Raw genomic sequence first — 18763 nt, 5'->3', positions numbered from 1 at the left:
TTTACGTCGTGTTCCTGGAGTAAGATATCTCTAATGTCTTCCATTTTTACGTAATTCATAGCCATGACAGCAATGTTGTCAGCTTCATAAGTACGTTTTGTAGCTGCCAGCGGTGTGAATCATTGTCTACTGTCTCTTTTTTGGCGCGCGTTGTTATTAGGATTAGGAGACCTAACTTCTACAAATTCACCTCGTCGAGAGAGCCCTGCCCTGTTTGAATCCCGCCAGTTCTGATGAAATTCAGGTCTGTCGTTACGATTATATCGTCTGTCATCATTTCGGTAGATTCCATAGTTTCTTTCTTGTAAGTCACGTGGTGGATAATTTCTCCTTGAATCGTAACTGCGAGGTGGACCGTTGCGTCTGAAATTGTTATGTCTCCCTTGACAATAATTGTTTTGGTTCCATATTGTCTGTTTCTCTGATTGTCTCTGTCATAGTCATTACCACAGAGAGTTGATCTTTCCCTGTGATTATTATTACTCTGCCAGTGGTTGTCATATGGATGGTGTCTGTTCTGGTCACAATTTGATTTGTAAGAATAGCCTTGTCGTGTCCAGTTATTGTTTCTGTCGTCACGGAATTGTGGCGGATGTGACCTGTAATGATTAATTTCCTGTTTTCGTATCCCACGACTGTCTGTGTCAATTTCTAAGTCTTGTAAGAGTCCCTGAAAAGCTTCAGTGTTGTCTTTGCAGCGTTCTGCCAAAATAATATGTCGTAAATGTTCAGGAAATTTGATTAAGGAAATGCAGATGAGTTCTGAGGGGCTGTATGGGTTTGACAGGTACTGATTCTTGTGCAACATATCTTCAAAATATTTTACAAGACTGGAAAATTCAGATTGTTCAAAGTGTTTCATCATCATGATGCTACGTTTTACGCAATCTTGAGTAGCTTGAGACCATTCTTACAGCTGGTTCATTCTCTAAGTAGCCACACATAAATTCTAATCTGTGCTCCAATGATCAGTTGGGAGGACGACTATGAGAGAATCGATGGAGACACGCTTGTGGATGAATGTCGTTGCCAGAATTCTTAAATGTTTTGAATTTATGTGTAGTAATGAACAGCTTATATTCAAAGTCATCGTGTTAGCGAGTCGCATGTCGGTCATTGTTATGTCGTGCCGGCGGTTCCATCTCAAAATTCGGTGCACCTTGCAATTTCTTTCATAATTTACGAAATGCCCTGTGTTACTATTTTGTGGCTTTTCCGTATTTCTAAGACACTCTTCCCGTGTTGGAGCGCGAGTCTTCTCTGAAATATGTAATTCTCGTATTACTTGTGACAACTGATCTTGTACTGCCCGGATTTCTCTTTTGTGTTGCGTATTAATTTGATTCTGATTTTGTTTGAATTTCCTAATTTGTTCGTAATCCCCTGTGCCATTAAAGACTACCGGCCTTGTGTCATTCAGATTGTCATCTACCTTCGTAGATAAATTATTTAGCTGATCTGAAAGTTCCACTACTTCCTTTGATGATGAACTAATTTCCTCCATGTGCCTTCCTGAACAAATTTTCAGAGTATCTACTGTGTTCTTTAAGTTTTCCTGAGATTTTGCAAGTTGCGTAACCGAATCGGTAGATGCAACTGACTCAATTTTAGCCGCGAGGTCACGTGATTTTTATGAACAATAGTTTGAAGTTCTTTTATTGCTGCTTCGTGATTCTGTAATGCATTTACATGCAGCGAAAAAACAGGTTGAAAATGCTCACAAATTTGTGTTTATACGTCATTACAGACTTTTTGACATTCCGATTCGATGCTATGTAACTCAGTAGTTAAATCTTCATGTGTTTGTTGAAGTTTTTCTTTAATTTGTTTCTGATTTCGTTCCATTTGTTGCTGTGTTTGTCTCTGGTGTTATTCCATTGCGTCTAACTTTTGATGCTTTTGTCCCATTTGTTGCATCAATTGTAATAACAATGCACTGGTGTCTGAAACACGTTCGTTCCTCAGTACTATTCGGCAGTGCATTTTGAAAAGCAGAAAATGTGTCTTGACTTACATGAGAAAACGGTGAGGACGCAAAACCTGAATCTACAGTATTTGCAAGATTGTATCCTGTCAATTTGGATTCCTGAGGCGAACTGTTGCCGACCGATCGATCGATAACGCTTCCCTGTTCTCTAATTGTTTCACTGTCTACACCATTATTTGCCGCCTGGTCCAATTCCCTATGCACAATTACCAAACTACTACGTTGAATGTCTCATAATTCATTATCAGTGGTGCTGATAAGCTACGCTCGTCGTCATTTCACAGTTTACTTTGGAGCCTAGTATTACGTTTTTCACACTCCATAATTGTCACATTATTTCACACAGTAACACAGAAAAGCACAATTTGAAGAGTAAAATAAGAAAACACATTAAAATAGCACTGAAAATAATATCTAACTAATTGCAAACACAGCTGCAAAATACTTGGTGCAAATCTACATGCTTGCCACATCTGTTTTACTGTACAACAATGAAAAACTACAACAACAAAGAAGATTCTCTCTACAATTACACACTAGCAATAAACAATAGCTACACTAATTACACAAACTACAAGAAAAAAATCAGAAGATTCCAGTGAGGCATCCTCGGCTAAGGGTCGACATATGAAACATCCCCTTAGAAAAATTAATGAATTACTGTGCTGATAAATCTCTTACGTTATTTGATTTTCAAACAGCTGAGTGGAACTGAACCTACTCTGACATTTCTCTCTTTACTTATTCTGATCAACACTAAACTGACACACAATATTTTTAGCGCAGCGCAATCTGTCTTTCAATAATCCCTATAAAAGAATGGCCGTGACTAACAATAACCTATACCTTTAATGAATCACGTACCTCACAAAAATCTTCGTTACTCGAACTACTGCAGAACAGTGAGCGCCAATACAGCCAGCTGAATAAAAGGTTCTAACTACTGAAGGCACTAACTACTGATAGGCATAGTTAGCAAATGAAAGATTTTCGTAGAGAACAAACAATGTATTTACTTTAATAATGTTCAAAAGTCATCATATATATATATATATATATATATATATATATATATATATATATATCAGTTCATGATATCCAGTATTACAAATTTACTCTTTTTGATGGACACACTCTGCCATCTCTCTCCCCACATCCACCACTGCTGGCGGCTCACCTCCAACTGCGCAACGCTACGCACTGTTCACATCCAACTGCTCAACACTACAATAGCAAATATTCCAACAATGTAAATCAGCCACAGACTACACACAGCACAGTCACTGATTTTCATATAGAGCGCTACGTGGCGTTACCAACATAAAAACCTAAACAGCCTACTTATACAATGAGTGCTGTCGACAAAGGACCTCAGATAGAGTCCATATTCCTCGATTTCCAGAAGGCTTTTGATACCGTTCCTCACAAGCGACGATTAGTCAAACGGCGTTCATATGGAGTATCGTCTCGGTTGTGCGACTGGATTCGTGATTTCCTCTCAGAGAGGTAACAGTTCGTAGTGATAGACGGTAACGCATCGATTAGAACATAACTGATTTCTGGCGATCCTGATTTATATACTGGGTGATCAAAAAGTCAGTATAAATTTGAAAACAATAAATCACGGAATAATGTAGATAGAGAGGTACAAATTGACAAACATGCTTGGAATGACATGGGAATTTATTAGAACAAAAAAAAAGTCCAAAAAAGGTCCGACAGATGGCGCTTCATCTGATCAGAATAACAATAATTAGCATAACAAAGTAAGACAAAGCGAAGACGATGTTCTTTACAGGAAATGCTCAATATGTCCACCATCATTCCTCAACAATAGCTGTAGTCGAGGAATAATGTTGTGAACAGCACTGTAAAGCATGTCCGGAGTTATGGTGAGGCATTGGCGTCGGATGTTGTCTTTCAGCATCCCTAGAAATGTCGGTCGACCACGATACACTTGCAACTACAGGTAACCCAAAGCCAATAATCGCACGGACTGAGGTCTGGGGACCTGGGAGGCCAAGCATGACGAAAGCGGCGACTGAGCACACGATCATCATCGAACGACGCGCGCAAGAGATCTTTCACGCGTCTGGCAATATGGGGTGGAGCGCCATCCTGCATAAACATCGTACGTTCCAGCAGGTGTTTATCAGCCAGGCTGGGGATGATGCGATTCTGTAACATTACAGCTCCTTTTATACACGATTGTCATGCGCAGTCACTGACGTTTTGCTGTCCAGCGCCATCTATCGGACATTTTGTGAACATCGTTTTTTTTGTTTTTTTTTCGGTTCTAATAAAACCCCATGACATTCTAAGCATGTGTGTCAATTTTTACCTCTCTATCTACATTATTCCGTGGTTTATTAAGTTTTCAAATTTATACTGACTTTTTGATCACCCGGTATACATTACTGGCCATTAAAATTGCTACATCACGAATATGACGTGCTACAAATGCGAAATTTTACCGACAGGAAGAAGATGCTGTGATATGCAAATGATAAGCTTTTTAGAGCATTCACACAAGGTTGGCGCCGGTGGCGGCACCTACAACGTGCTTATTTGAGGAATGTTTCCAACCGACTTTTATACGCAAACAGCAGTTCACCGGCGTTTCCTGCTGAAACGTTGTTCTGATGCCTCGTGTAAAGAGGAGAAATGCGACCCATCACGTTTCCGACTTTGATACAGGTCAGATTGCAGCCTATCGCGATTGCGGTTTGTCGTATCGCGACGTTGCTGCTCGCGTTGGTCGAGATCCAGTGACTGTTAGCAGAATATGAAATCGGTGGGTTCAGGAGGGTAATACGGAACGCCATGCTGGATCCCAACGGCCTCCTATCACTAGCGGTCGAGATGACAGGCATCTTATCCGCATGGCTGTAACGGATCGTGCAGCCACATCTCGATCCCTGAGTCAACAGATGTGGACGTTTGCAAGACAGCAACCATCTGCACGAACAGCTCGACGACGTTTGCAGCAGCATGGACTATCAGCTCGGAGGCCATGGCTGCGGTTACCTTTGACGCTGCATCACAGACAGGAGCGCCTGAGATGGTGTACTCAACGACGAACCTAGGTGCACTAATGGCAAAACGTCATTTTTTCGGATGAATCCAGGTTCTATTTACAGCATCATGATCGTCGCATCAGTGTTTGGCGACATCGCGGCGAACGCACATTGGAAGCTTGTATTTGTCATTGCCATACTGGCGTATCACCCAGCTTGATGGTATGGGGTGCGATTGGTTACACGTCTCGGTCACCTCTTGTTCGCATTGAAGGCACTTTTAACAGTGAACGTTACATTTCAGATGTGTTACGACCCGTGACTCTACCCTTCATTCGATCCCTGTGAAACCCTACATTTCAGCAGGATAATGCACGACCGCATGTTGCAGGTCCTGTACGGGCCTTTCTGGATAAAGAAAATGTTAGACGGCTGCCCTGCCCAGCACATTCTCCAGATCTCTCACCAAATGACAACGTCCGGTGAATGATGGCCGAGCAACTGGCTCGTCACAATACGCCAGTCACTACTCTTGATGAACTGTGGTATCGTGTTGGAGCTGCATGGGTAGCAGTACCTGTACAGGCCATCAAAGCTCTGTTTGACTCAATGCCCAGGCGTTTCAAGGCCGTTATTACGGCCAGAGGTGGTTGTTCTGGGTACTGATTTCTCAGGATCTATGCACCCAAATTGCGTGAAAATGTAATCACATGTCAATTCTAGTATAATATATTTTTCCGATGAATGCACGTTTGTCATCTGCATTTCTTCTTGGTGTAGCAGTTATAATGGCCAGTAGTGTATGATCTAGATGATAATCTGAGCAGCCTCCTTAGATAGTTTGCAGATGGCACTGTAATTTACCGTCTAGTAAAATTAGCAGACGGTCAATTCCAATTACAAAATGATCTAGAGAGAATTTATGTATGGTGCGAAAAGTTGCAATTGTCACTAACAAAGAAAAGCGCGAGATCATCCACACGGGTACTAAAAGAAATCCAATAAATTTTGGGTATACGATAAATCGCATATATCTAACGGCTGTCAATTCGACTAAATACCTAGGAATAACAATTACGAGCAACTTAAATTGGAAAGACCACATAGATAATATTGTGGGGAAGGCGCAACAAAGACTGCGGTTTGTTGGCAGAACATTTAGAAGATGGGGAAAACCCACTAAATAGACGACCTACATTATACTTGTCCGTACTCTGTTGGAATATTGCTGAGCGGTGTGGATTCCTTACCAGGTAGGATTGACGGAGAACATCCAAAACAAGGACAGCTCGTTTCGTGTAATCGCGCAATAGGGATGGTAGTGTCACTGATATGATACGCGAGTTGAGGTGGCAGACACTGAAACAAAGGTGGTCTTCTTTGTGGCGAGATCTGTTTACGAAATTTCCGTCACCAACTTTCTCTTCAAAATACGAAAATATTTTGTTGACAGCCACCTACGCAGAGAGAAATGATCATCATAATAAAATAAGAGAAATCTGAGCTCGAACGGGACGATTAGGTGTTCCTTTTTCCCACGCGCCATTCGAGAGTGGAATGATAGAGAAGTAGTATGAAAATGGTTCGATGAACCCTCTGCCAGGAACTTAAGTGTGAATTGCAGAGTAACCGTGTAGATGTATATGTAGATGTAGTGTTTACTGCTATTATCTTTCCCCTACATAGAAATTAACAGCAGCACATTCTCATAGTCATCATGAAAGACTCGATCGGAAATTTTTGGAGGGCCAACCATACAGTAATTTGAAACTTTCAGCTTGAAGAATTTCGTACTGAAGATTGATCACAAATTACACAGTTCTTCTTTAGCCTTTGAAAAATTTTTCAGTCCACCCAATTTTATATGACTGCCCATGTATTGCTCAGGCCACCCAATTTTATATGGATGGCCATGTATTGCTCAGAGCTGCGTATTGCATAGAGAGACTTCAAGAATATTTCCACTGTAAAAAAGATGCATCTGCTCATTATGTCCTTTATGACTCGCACTATGTTATGTTTCCTTATTAATTTTTTACCTTTAATGTCGTAACATTCATGTAGCCATTGTGCTTCAAATAGAACGGAATGGTCAGGTCGGTTTGATTAAGTTTAGTGTCTTCTATTTTTATTGATGATGTTATCCTCAAACAGTACTGAGGACATTCATCTAGTTATGTTGATAAATAATCGTATCTTGATCAATGCAGCTTAAGTTCTCAGTAGCGACAGGTTCCCTCTAAATGGCAGCACCATCTACGAGCAATCTAAAACAGCTACATACCTATCCCTTCTATTATTGCTGCTTCCTACGTTACGCTGAGTTCCGGTTAATATTCTTTTCGGAAGATATGCTATGATCTAGAAAACATAAATTCCAGATACCAGATAAATATTTTTGTTACAAGGCAAATTATTATACTAGTAGGCCCTTGAAATTTAAGAATCACACAATCCAACTTATTATACTATATGTGTACTAGTTCACATACATAAAGAATGGTAAAAAATGGAAAAAATGATCGTATGGCGTCACTGGCTGGGAGTTCCCAGACGGGACATTCGGTCGCCAAGTGCAAGTCTTAGTGAGTGCGTCGCAAGGTTGGGTGACTTCCTCGTCGACAATGGGGATGAAATGATGATGAGGACAGCACAACACCCAGCAGCCTGGAATCGTACCCGGGCCCCAATTCGTGGCAATCCAACGAGCAGACCATTGAGCTATTGGGGCGGACAAGGTAAAAAATGTGTAAGCGAATGATGGGCAAATAGGTTTCAAAGAAATCTCCTTGGATCACAAGGTGCATCACACAACATCAAAAGCTGAATATCGTTGAATGACCAATTAGTTTTTTTACCCTGACACACATTAGAAATCAGTCTTACTGTTTTATTACAGAAAATGAATGAGTGAACATGATCAACCATTATTGTCGATTGCTTCAAGGAATCATAAAGAAAGGTATGCATTGATGCAAATTTGATATAGTTTCACGACATTATTTGTTTTTCGCCAGAAACGAATCAATTCATGAAGCTCACATAGTCGGTAATACAGACTCATTCAGCCATGCACAGCATCTTTTGGAATTGCTAATGTTGTGGTGAAGGATTTGATGAGATAATGATTTCTGTATATTGGTATCATGTTTTTGGAGAACTGGCAGATTTTACAGTACACAGTAAATAAAACAATAATGGAGCCTTTTCTTTGATGGTTTAATCAGAATTAATTTTTATGTATGATAAGAACACTTCCATCAATTAATTCGGCTAACTTCAACTAGAAAGAGTTGAAATCCTTTAATGTTTCCAGGTGCGCCAACCTTGCATCACTAGAAAACACCACGCCAAATACGGCTAGGCGGCGCTGGTGGTCCAGTAGGTTGAGGTTCTACAGTAGGCTGAGGTTCGCCAGTTGGCTGGGGGCCTCCAGTTGGTTCAGGCCCACAAGTTGGTTGGGGCCCTCCAGTTGGCTGGGGCTCTCCAGTTGGTTCAGGCCCACCAGTTGGTTGGGGCTCTCCAGTTGGTTCAGGACCTCCAGTTGGTGGGCCTGGTGGGCCAGTTGGTTCAGGACCTCCAGTAGGTTGACCAGTTGGATCAGGACCTCCGGTTGGTGGGCCTGGAGGACCAGTTGGTTGTGGCCCCTCAGTTGGTCCAGGAGGGCCAGGTGGAGTCTCTTGGCTGCGGCATGCTGATACCTGTAGTGGAATATAGATGGAAATTAAGTGGTTTTCCTTCTGAAGGGATATTAAGATTAATGTAGTTTTGAAACGACGACAATGAATCGCAGAAATTATGACTTGTACTATTATGACTGAGTTATCAGATGCGTTTCTTTACCCTGACGCACATTAGAAATCAGTCTTACCGTTTTATTGCAGAAACTGAATGAGTGAACATGATCAACCATTATTGTGTATTGCTTCAAGGAATCACAAAGAAATGTAGGCCTATGCATTCATGAAAATTTAATGTAGTTTCATGCCATTATTTGTTTTCCGCCAGAAACGAAATAATAAATAACTACTGTTACAGCACACTTGATATCCCAGAACATGTAACAAAAAAGTAATATAAGAAATAGGTAATGAATTATTTATATTTGTTGAAAGCATTAGCTTAAGAATGGACCTAAAAGTAATTTTGTTGTTTTCTCAGTAAAATAACAGTCGCCGAAGAAAAGAGGATATAAATTGCGAATATATAAATTGTGGATAACAATAGTGAAGCCATGTGTTTCTGAAACACCCAAAATTGTTGATCTCGAATATGAGCTTCAGTGTTAGGACATATTTCCTGATGGTATTTGTGTGGTACGTAGGTCAGTACGAGAATGAAACACTGATGATAAGTACTTCAAACAGGAAGAGAATAGAAGCTTGGAAAAGTATTGCTTCAGAACCTTGCTGAGGATTAGATGGATAGACTGAATAACTATGAGGAGGTACTGAGTACAATTGCAGAGACAAGAAATGTATAGCACATCATTATTAAGAGAAGGGATCGGTTTAATAGGACACATCCTGAGGGGTAAGGTTGGCAACAGAAGGTAGTGTGAAGTGTGTTGAGTGAGTGTGTGTGTGGGGGGGGGGGGCAGTAATGGGAGAGCAACGCATCACTTGATTAAGGTGGTTCAAATGGGTAGAGCTTCCAGTAGTTAAACAGAGACGAATAGGATTGCTCAGGTTAGACTAGCAGGGGGACCTTCACATGTAACTACACTTAAGAACTAGGTGTTTTTATTATTTTTACAGACCACCAGTTCTTAGAGAAAAATTCGTCTATGGAATATACCGAACAGTTCTGAATAAATTGTGTTAAATTAATTTGCTTTGCTGTATGTCAATTATTTTATGGCATTAGGGAAATGATCAGAAATCTTTGTTGACAGATTTTCAGCTCCTTTCTAAGTCACTGACCTCTTTAATAATGGATAATGTAGGTTTTTCTCCTTCTATCTTATAGGTATGTATTAAAAGGAGAAAATGTACCGTTGGAGTAAAACACCACTGGCATTCTTATGTTCTGGGTGGAAATATGACATATAAAAGTAATAGTTGTCGTATCTATAGTGTCTGTGGTTATTGAGTTGATTGGTGACGCTGTTGATGAAGTCAAATCCTCAAGGTGGCCGTGGTGGCAAGCAGAAGTGACATGTGAAGCATAACTCTGAAGCACTTGGAGAAAATCGGAGAAATTCTTACCTGTGGCGCCGACTATAAGGATGTAACTCGTAAAAATTGCACAAAACAACCGACGTTAATGTTCATGACAGTCTCAGTGCTGTTTCACGTCTAGGAGTTTGATCTGTAACGAAAGATATCGGCGTATGAAGAAAATCAAAGGGAACTGACGCTCGTGTCTCATTCTCGAAACCACAGTATATTCTATTGACACCCAAAATGTCTGGACAGGGTTCCAGTTGAATTAGCATCAGATCGTCTTTCACTTACTCTGAAGCGCCAAACAAATTGGTAACGGTTTGCGTATTCAAACACAGAGATGGGCAAACAGGTAGAATACGGCGCTGCGGTCGGCAAAGCCTCTACAAGACAAGTGTCTGACGCAGTTGTCAGATTGGTTTCTTCTGCTACAATGGCAGGTTAGCAAGATCTAGGTGAGTTTGAAGTGGTGTTATAGTCGGCGTACCAGCAATGGGACACAGCATCTACGAGGTAGCGATAAAGTAGAGACTGTCCAGTACGACCATTTCACCAGTGTACCGTAAATATCAGGAAGCCAGCAAAACATCAAATCTCCGACACCGCTGCAGCCGGTAAAGATACTGCAAGAACGGCAGCAACGACGACTGAAGAGAATCGTTCTAAGTGATAGAAGTGCAGTCCTTCCGAAGATTGCTGCAACATTTCAGTGCTGGGCCGTCAGCTAGTATCAGCGTACGAACCATTCAACGAAATATCATCGATATGGGCTTTTGGAGGCGAACGCTCACTCTTGTACCCTTGATGACTGCACGACACAAAGCTTTACGCCTCGCCTGAGTCCTTTAACACCGACATTGGAGTGTTGATGGTCGGACGAGTCTCGTTTCATATTGTATCGAGCTTATGAACGTGTTATTGTACAGAGTCAACCTCATGAAACCATGGACACTGCATATCAGCAGTGGACGGTTTAAGCTGGCGGAGGCTCTGTAATGGTGTTGGGCGTGTGCAACTGGAGTGATATGGGACCCCTGATACGTCTGGTGACACTTATGCAAGCATCCTATCTGATAACTTGCATCCATTTATGTCCACTGTGCATTCTGAAAGAGATTTGGTCAAGTCCAGAAGAACTGTACGACAACACACATACGTAGAATTGCTACAGAGTGACTCCAGGAACGTTCTTCTGAGTTTAAACACTTCCGCTGGCCACCAAACTCTAAGGACATAAACATTATTGAGCATATAAGGATGCCTTGCAACGTGCGGAGCAGAAGAGATACCTACCAGTTCGTATTCTAACGGATTTATGGACAGCCCTGCAAGATTCATGGTGTCAGTTCATTCCAGCACCACTTCAGACATTAGTCGTTCCATGCCACGTCGTGTTGTCGTGTTGTGGCACTTCTGCGTGATCGCAGCGGCCCTATACGATGTTAAGCAGTTTCTTTGGCTTTTCAGAGTAAAATGAGATTGCAATTATCCTGTATGGAATTTATATCCATCACAACTTTGCAATAACACAAGACCTATAAAGATAATGCTGGGATATTTAACTGAAGTGAAAATCTTAACAGGATAGGTATGTAGTAAAACAGTCTTAATGTCCTGCAATCAACTCTTTTCAACACATCTAGCTTTTAACTTCAATGACCTTCAGTGTGTCCTTCATTTTCTATCATGATCAGTAAATCAAAGGGATAGTCTATTGGAGATAAGCAGATTACACCTAGGAATAGATATTGCTTACTGAAGATTAGGTTCATATATACTGTAGCATACTGACCACATATGACAATATTAATGTGAACTAGAAGAGTGTATTCCAGCAGCATTGCTAGCAGGCTAGCGTAGGACATTCTCACTGTGATAATTCGACAAGGCCGATGCACTGTAGCGAGGACTCAACAGGACTGCACAAGCTCGTGCAGCAAGTGGCAAGGCAGATTTGCACATTGGTAGTGATAGTGGTGTTTTAGGATACGTTACTGGTACTGGCGCATATGCACAACAAGTGTGCCACTGCCGTCTGTAAGTACCAGACGGTTTGCAACGAAATTATTCTCAGGTTTGCATGACAGGATTGTGGCAGGTCATCACATGGACCTGCAGCAGAAGTCACCGGTTCGAGGTCACAGCAAGGCAGCAGATCTACACACTAAGTCCCTCCCGGATTTAGTGCCACAGCGCAGCAGGCAATCCCATGTCTACCTCAGCAGCTAGGCAGTCTCCTGCTCAGGATGCAGCGGGTCACCCCCCCCCCCCCCCCCCATGCATGCCAGCCATCTTCCAATATCGGAGGACGGGCGCCTCTAAGCGATGGGCATTTCCCACTGTGACACAACCGAGGCACCACACAGGGCCGTAGCAGATACTGACGAGGATACACGCGCGGTAACCGTGGGCCAGCTTATGCAACGAGGCCGCCCACGCACCGTAGAGAATTTGCGGCAGCATCGTGGGGCATGCAGGCACGCAGCCCAGCACAAATCAAAGGCAAGTCGTCCACTGACCTGGTGTGCTACGCAGATGCTTCAATGAAGAATTTTTGACCTTCTCTGGAACCTCTTGTGCTCACTCTTCATCTCCATCACCCCTCCCTGCCATTGTGGCTCTATATACACTGACGGAAAGATTTCGTAGTATCAAGAAGGAGCTGTGCCACATAAACGAAAGTTGGTACTGCATCTGAAGGAAGATGCCTGTTCAAATTTCGCGCCAGTCGCATAAGAGTCGCGCTACTTGCGGCAGTATAAGAATGCAAATCAGGTTGCTGGATCTTCCTTCTGTGACACTGTAGAAAGATTTGGAAGGACAGCCACTGTATAGGGCTGCTGGTAGCGGTGGTCATGAGAACGTACAGCAGCAAGAGCCGCGTGGCTCTACCGAGACAGAAGACCATCGTATTCGGTGTATGGATCTGGCGCATCGTACTGCATCTGCAGCAGCAATTTGAGCAGCAGCTGGCAGCACAGTGAGTCAACGAACTGTCACAAATCGGGTACTTCAATGACAGCTCCGAGCCAGACGCCCTGTAACGTGCATTCCACTGATCCCAAGCCACCGCTATTTGTGATTTCCGTAGTGTCAAGAAAGAGCTCACTGGTGGGCATGGTGAAGGCCAGATGTGTTTTCTGATGAAAGCTGCTTGTGTCTCGGTACCAGTGATGGACGAGAGCTGGTTAGAAGGATGCCAGATGAAGGCCTACAACCAACCTGTCTGCATGCTAGACACACTTGATCTACGCCTGGAGTTATGGTCTGAGGTGTATTCGATTTCGTATGACAAATGGACCACCCCGGCGGTTATTCCACCCACCCTGACTGCAAAATTGTACGGCAGTCTGATAATTCGACCTGTCGTGCTGCCGTTCATAAACGGCAATAAAGGGCGTGTTTTCAACAGGATAACACTCACCCACGTACCGCTGTTGTAACTCAATATGCTCTGCAGTGAGTCGAGATATTGCAGATAAGGCTCCAGTCGAGCACATGTGGGTCTCATCGGCTGACAACTCCAGCATCATCCGCAAACAATATTAAGCGCTCTTGTATTCACCGACCAAGTGCAACTGGCGTGGAACCCATTACCGCAAAGTAACAGCCGGCACCTGTACAACAGATCGCATTCACATTTGAATGCTTTCATTCAACATTCTGGAGGCTACACCGATTATTAATGTACCAGTATTTTAAATTTGCAGTGGCTTATCTCGCACTTACGTTAACCTGTGATCTTGCAATGTTAATGATTTAAATATGTTACCTGGACAAATCTATTCCCGAAATTTCATTACTTGACATTAATGATTTTTTGGTGTTGGGGTTTTCGCCGTCAGTATATACGATTTGATTTCCCTATCTGTCTACCATCAGAATGGAATAAATAAGCAAGCCAACTACTCCCGGTAACGAGCTTCTAGTACACTAAATAATACTGTTGTTCTATTACTCTATAGAAATATTTTGGGTTTTGATTCATGATGAATTCAATTCTTATCTTCGTGATTAATCGCTATGTTTGTTTACTTCTCATATTTAGCTGTGTGTCATGAGAGTTGTACTACTTTGATTTTTACCACAACATGAGTGAAGAACAAGGATTGACACAGATGATAACAAATATCCTGTAATCATTCATAAAAAATGTAGGTATGCAGATGCAAGATCATTAGAAGCATTAGATATGGAGTACCAGCTCGACACGAGGAAGAAAATCTGACGGCATTTTTCTACATTCACCGTCCATCCAGAAAATTCCGAGACTGATTTTATTTCTGGTGTATAAGCGAATCAGTCCAGTAACTACCAGTAACTACAGTGACAACCTGAACAACTAAAAAAGACAGACATACGTTCAACGAGTCAGTTTAAGCAATTAAGTTGGCGGTGTCAATTACACAGTCGACGTGCGACCGTACTGTGTAATCACGGTTGTGACAGAAATCGCAATGGAGCAACATCTCTAAGTTTTAAGGCATTCTTCAGAATGTCTTGAAGAGAAGGAAACTGTGTAAAAGGTTTGTCCCATTCGTCTTGACTCCTTAACAAAAGAAACGATGCCTGGGCACATGGCGTGACTAGCTTGAACTGAAACACGTGGACAATTCTTTCCTCGAACAAATCATCACGGGTGATGAGATTTCGTGTTATGAAATCGAAGTCACTGCAGAATGACTAAGTGCAGAAATTCACGTGAAGTGTTAACGCTTTGACGACATAACCGACTTTCAAACCAATGGAACACACCAGTTGAACAACATGTCAAAGATAGATTTCACTGACAGTTACTCAAGGGTGTGTGAATGTTCTGTGTCTTCTAATCAAGTGGGGAAGGGGGGAGGGGTACGTAGGATACCTTAGCCATTAAAACCACCATATTAATTTTTCTGTACTTTGTACTAATATATTCTCGAAACTTTTTGGACTGATGTTTTATGATTTTTGAAATCTGCCAGTAATAACGTGTGGATGCTCAGACACGGATTTCAGCTGTTACCCTCGCAAATACTGATCCAGTAAGAAGGAGGATGCAGATTATTTACTGATATTATGCGTGTATAGTTCATAAACGATTCACACGAAGTTGATGAATTTGATACAATCTCACAACTCTTTTTATTTGTACGTGTGGAACTAATATGAAGTCGCCTACAGAACCGACGAAGTTGTAAACACTTTCCGACCCTTAGATTCGAGATTAGCATGTTACAGGCAGAAAAATTGTGGTACATTTGGAGCATTCAGTGTTTTAAGTGGGTGTAAAAGTAAGTACCAATAAAGATACGTAGAGCACAAATTTCGATAAAGTCTCAGTCCTTACTACTCACCACAAGACACAGGAGAAGAGCTGCCACTGTCGCCCTCATGGTGATGGAAGTGCTGAGGTGAGCCCGTGCTGCAGAGCTTTTATAGGGCTCGCCACTGCGTGATGTGGAGTACTAGTAATTCCGTGACTCTTTAACAAAGGGACCGAGCAGAGACTGCAGTCCAAATGCGACAGTGGAGGATCAGGTTGTATCAGAAGGTCACAGAGCACAGCTGCGACCAACTGAATATCTTATTGTCGCTGTTTTTCATCGATGTTCCTAGATGTCTGCCTCAGAGAAAAAATTAACCAATAAGTTGTGTCGGAAGTACTCGTACATTAAACTTTTTGTGTCTTGACACAACAAGAGAGTAGTCGTCTGAAGCCGCACACTCCTTCATCTACCTGCTGATTCTCAAAGCTCAAATTAAGTCCAGTGTGTTAATTTGGAGATTATCCGTCACATCGAAAAAGAAAGTGGTCATGCATTACTGAGGGTGACGTACAACGTTATCTTATATATGTAATTTCATGAAGCACGTGTATGGCCTTGTACCGTGGTATTAACGATTTAAATGACAAATATACCTGTAGAATCTTATATTTGAAGTAAATCATCAATGGTATTTGTAAGGTTGGCATCCTGAAACTCTTAAAGCAAGCACATTTCCGTAGTTGTTCAGGACTGGGTCCTCATTTAGGAGAGTGTGTCCAGCCACATATAGTTACACTACGTGATCAAAAGTATCCGGACACCCCCAAAATATTCGTTTTCCATATCAGGCTCATGTTGATGCCACCTACTGCCATGTACTCCATATCAGCAACCTCAGTAGTCATTAGACATCGTGAGAGAGCAGTATGGAGCACTCCGCGGAATTCACGGACTCCGAAAGTGCCGAACGGTCTACCAGACGGGAGACCCTAGTCCCACGACTTTCTATGGCAACAAGACTGATAGAAAATTAAGAAACGCTCACAGAATGTGTTGATCTGAAAAAAGCGTTTGACACTATAAAATGGTACAGGATGTTCGAAATTCTGAGAAAAATGCGGGTGAAGTACACTATTTGATCATAAGTATCCGGACACTCCCAAAATATACGATTTTCATATTATGTGCATTGTGGTTCCACCTATTGCCGGGTACTCCATATCAGCGACCTCAGTAGCCATTAGACGTGACACTGCAGAATGGGCCTCTCTGTGGAACTCACGAACTTCGAATATAGACAGGTGAGTCGGTGTCACTTGTGTCATACGACTGTGGGCGAGATTTACAAACTCCTAAACATCCCCATATCCACTGTCTCCAATGTGATAGTGAAGCGGAAACGTAAACGGACACGTACAGCACAAAAGCGTACAGGCCGACCTCATCTGTTGACTAACACTGACCAGCGACAGTTGAAGAGGGTCGTATTGTGTAATAGGCAGACATCTATTCAGACTATCACAGAGGAATTCCAAACTCCATCAGGATCCACTGCAAGTACTATGACAGTTAGGCGGGAGGTGAGAAAGCTTGATTTTCAATGCCGGGCGCCTGCTCATAAGCCACACATCATGCCTGTAAATGCCATACGACGCCTCGCTTAGTGTAAGGAGCGTAAACATTGGACGATTGAAGAGTCGAACAACGTTGTGTGCAGTGACGAATCACGGTACACAATGTGGCGATCCTATGGCAGGCTGTGGGTGTGGCGAATGCCCGGTGAACGTCGTCTGCCAGTGTGTGTAGTGCCAACAGTAAAATTCGGAGGCGGTGTTGTTAGGGTGTGGTCGTGCTTTTCATGGAGGAGGCTTGCACCACTTGTTGTTTTGCGTGGCACTATCACAAAGTAGGCCTACATTGATGTTTTAAACGCCTTTTTGCTTCCCACTGTTGAAGATCAATTCGGGGATGTCGACTGCATCTTTTAACCCCATCGATAACCTGTCCATAATGCACAGCCTGTGGCGGAGGGGTTACACGACAATAACGTTCCTGTAATGGACCAGCCTGCACAAAGTCCTGAAATGAATCCTATAGAACTTTTTTGGGATGTTGTGGAACGCCGAGTTCGTGCCAGGCCTCACCTACCGGCATCTATACCTCTCCTCAGTGCAGCACTCCGTGAGGAATGGGTTGCCACTCCCCAAGAATCCTTCCTGCACCTGATTGAAAGTATGCCTGCGAAAATGAAAGCTGTCATCAACACCAAGGGTGGATCAATATCAAATTGAAATCCAGCATTACCGATGGAGGGCGCCACGAACTTATTAGTATTTTCAGCCAGGTGTTCGGACACTTTTGACCACATAGTGTATACCCTCCGTGGTTACGATAAAGGTGAATGCTGATATGGTTCCTGTGATAAGGACAAGCCGCAATTTCTGCTCCAAGTCTATCCATTTCAAGCTTGGTCTGTCACTAACACATTCGTTGTGACATTAGTTCGGAATCATTCTTTCCATCCTCACCCTCAGAAGAGAGATTCCTCTGCATATTTTTGTGTTGAACTGGCTTTAAAATATCATGACATCTCGATATATAATTATTAAACTGTATTCCAAAATTATAACTCCCGGAAATTCCTTTCCTGGTGCAAGGTAAATGGGGCAGTTAAGCTCTCTTCGCACATTAGAGCATGAGAAATGTTCTTTTTTCCCTTTCGTTTCGGTCTTTTGGCACCACAGGTAACCTCGTTGTGAATTGCGTTTTCTACTCCTGCCTATAGAACCCCTTCATCCTTCTCTTTCGCCCTTCTTTCCAGATCGTCAGTATCATTTTTTCCGCTCCACAGGTGCCGCCCTTCCGTTTTCTGGCCTTATGTGTCATTGATCTCTGGTGCTTTGCAGTACGTATGCGCACTTGCCTCCTCAGTTTCCCAACTTCATCCAAAATTTCGGCCAATACTTCCTGTGTTTAATAACATAGCTGCTGCATTCCTCTCGGCTTGTCATACCCACACTCTTTTCGTCATACTACCCACATTCATCCTTATCACATATTCTGTGAATCTTACCCCTTTCCTGCTACAAGTTACATGGGAACCCTTGATCTAAGACTGCTCCCCAGTGTGATAGAAGAGAGGTAGCCAATTTATAGGTGGTGTCATATGTGGTGGGCTACGAACGCCCTTTGTCTTCACCCTATTGCACGCTCTGTGTGGTATGTCACCGTCAACGGTTAACAATCGTTCCTGTCTCGACCAAGTTCATCTGGCCGACTCTCCGCTTTGCAGGGTGGAGAACATCACCAGTAGCTGGTCCAGCGAATTCTGACTTCCTTCACACT

The 18763-nt window shown here is 42.6% G+C and overlaps 1 protein-coding gene and 1 long non-coding RNA gene across 4 annotated transcripts in view; one reads left to right on the top strand and one right to left on the bottom strand.

Annotated features, from left to right (window-relative positions):
- Positions 1–8599, top strand: part of LOC126161472 (uncharacterized) — a 34624-nt gene extending 26025 nt beyond the window's left edge. The window contains exon 2 of the long non-coding RNA XR_007534919.1: positions 8414–8599. This is a non-coding gene — a long non-coding RNA (uncharacterized LOC126161472). The remainder of the gene's footprint in view (positions 1–8413) is intronic.
- LOC126161464 (proline-rich protein 2-like) overlaps positions 1–15651 on the bottom strand; it is a 123439-nt gene extending 107788 nt beyond the window's left edge. For 2 of the 3 annotated variants that reach the window (XM_049917310.1, XM_049917308.1), the window contains exons 1-2: positions 15506–15651; positions 8582–8705 (exon numbers count right to left, since the gene is read on the bottom strand). In XM_049917310.1, the coding sequence (XP_049773267.1) occupies positions 8582–8705; positions 15506–15544 (163 nt within the window). In that variant the 5' untranslated portion in view covers positions 15545–15651. Of the gene's footprint in view, positions 1–8542; positions 8706–15505 lie in introns of all 3 variants that reach the window. The other variant, XM_049917307.1, reaches the window with a different exon arrangement.
- Positions 15652–18763: the final 3112 nt, after the last annotated feature.

Source organism: Schistocerca cancellata, chromosome 2 (assembly GCF_023864275.1).
Source record: "Schistocerca cancellata isolate TAMUIC-IGC-003103 chromosome 2, iqSchCanc2.1, whole genome shotgun sequence".
Classification (NCBI taxonomy): Eukaryota; Metazoa; Arthropoda; class Insecta; order Orthoptera; family Acrididae; genus Schistocerca; species Schistocerca cancellata.
Note: the sequence above shows the minus strand (reverse complement) of the source record. Positions and strands in the feature narration are given on the sequence as shown.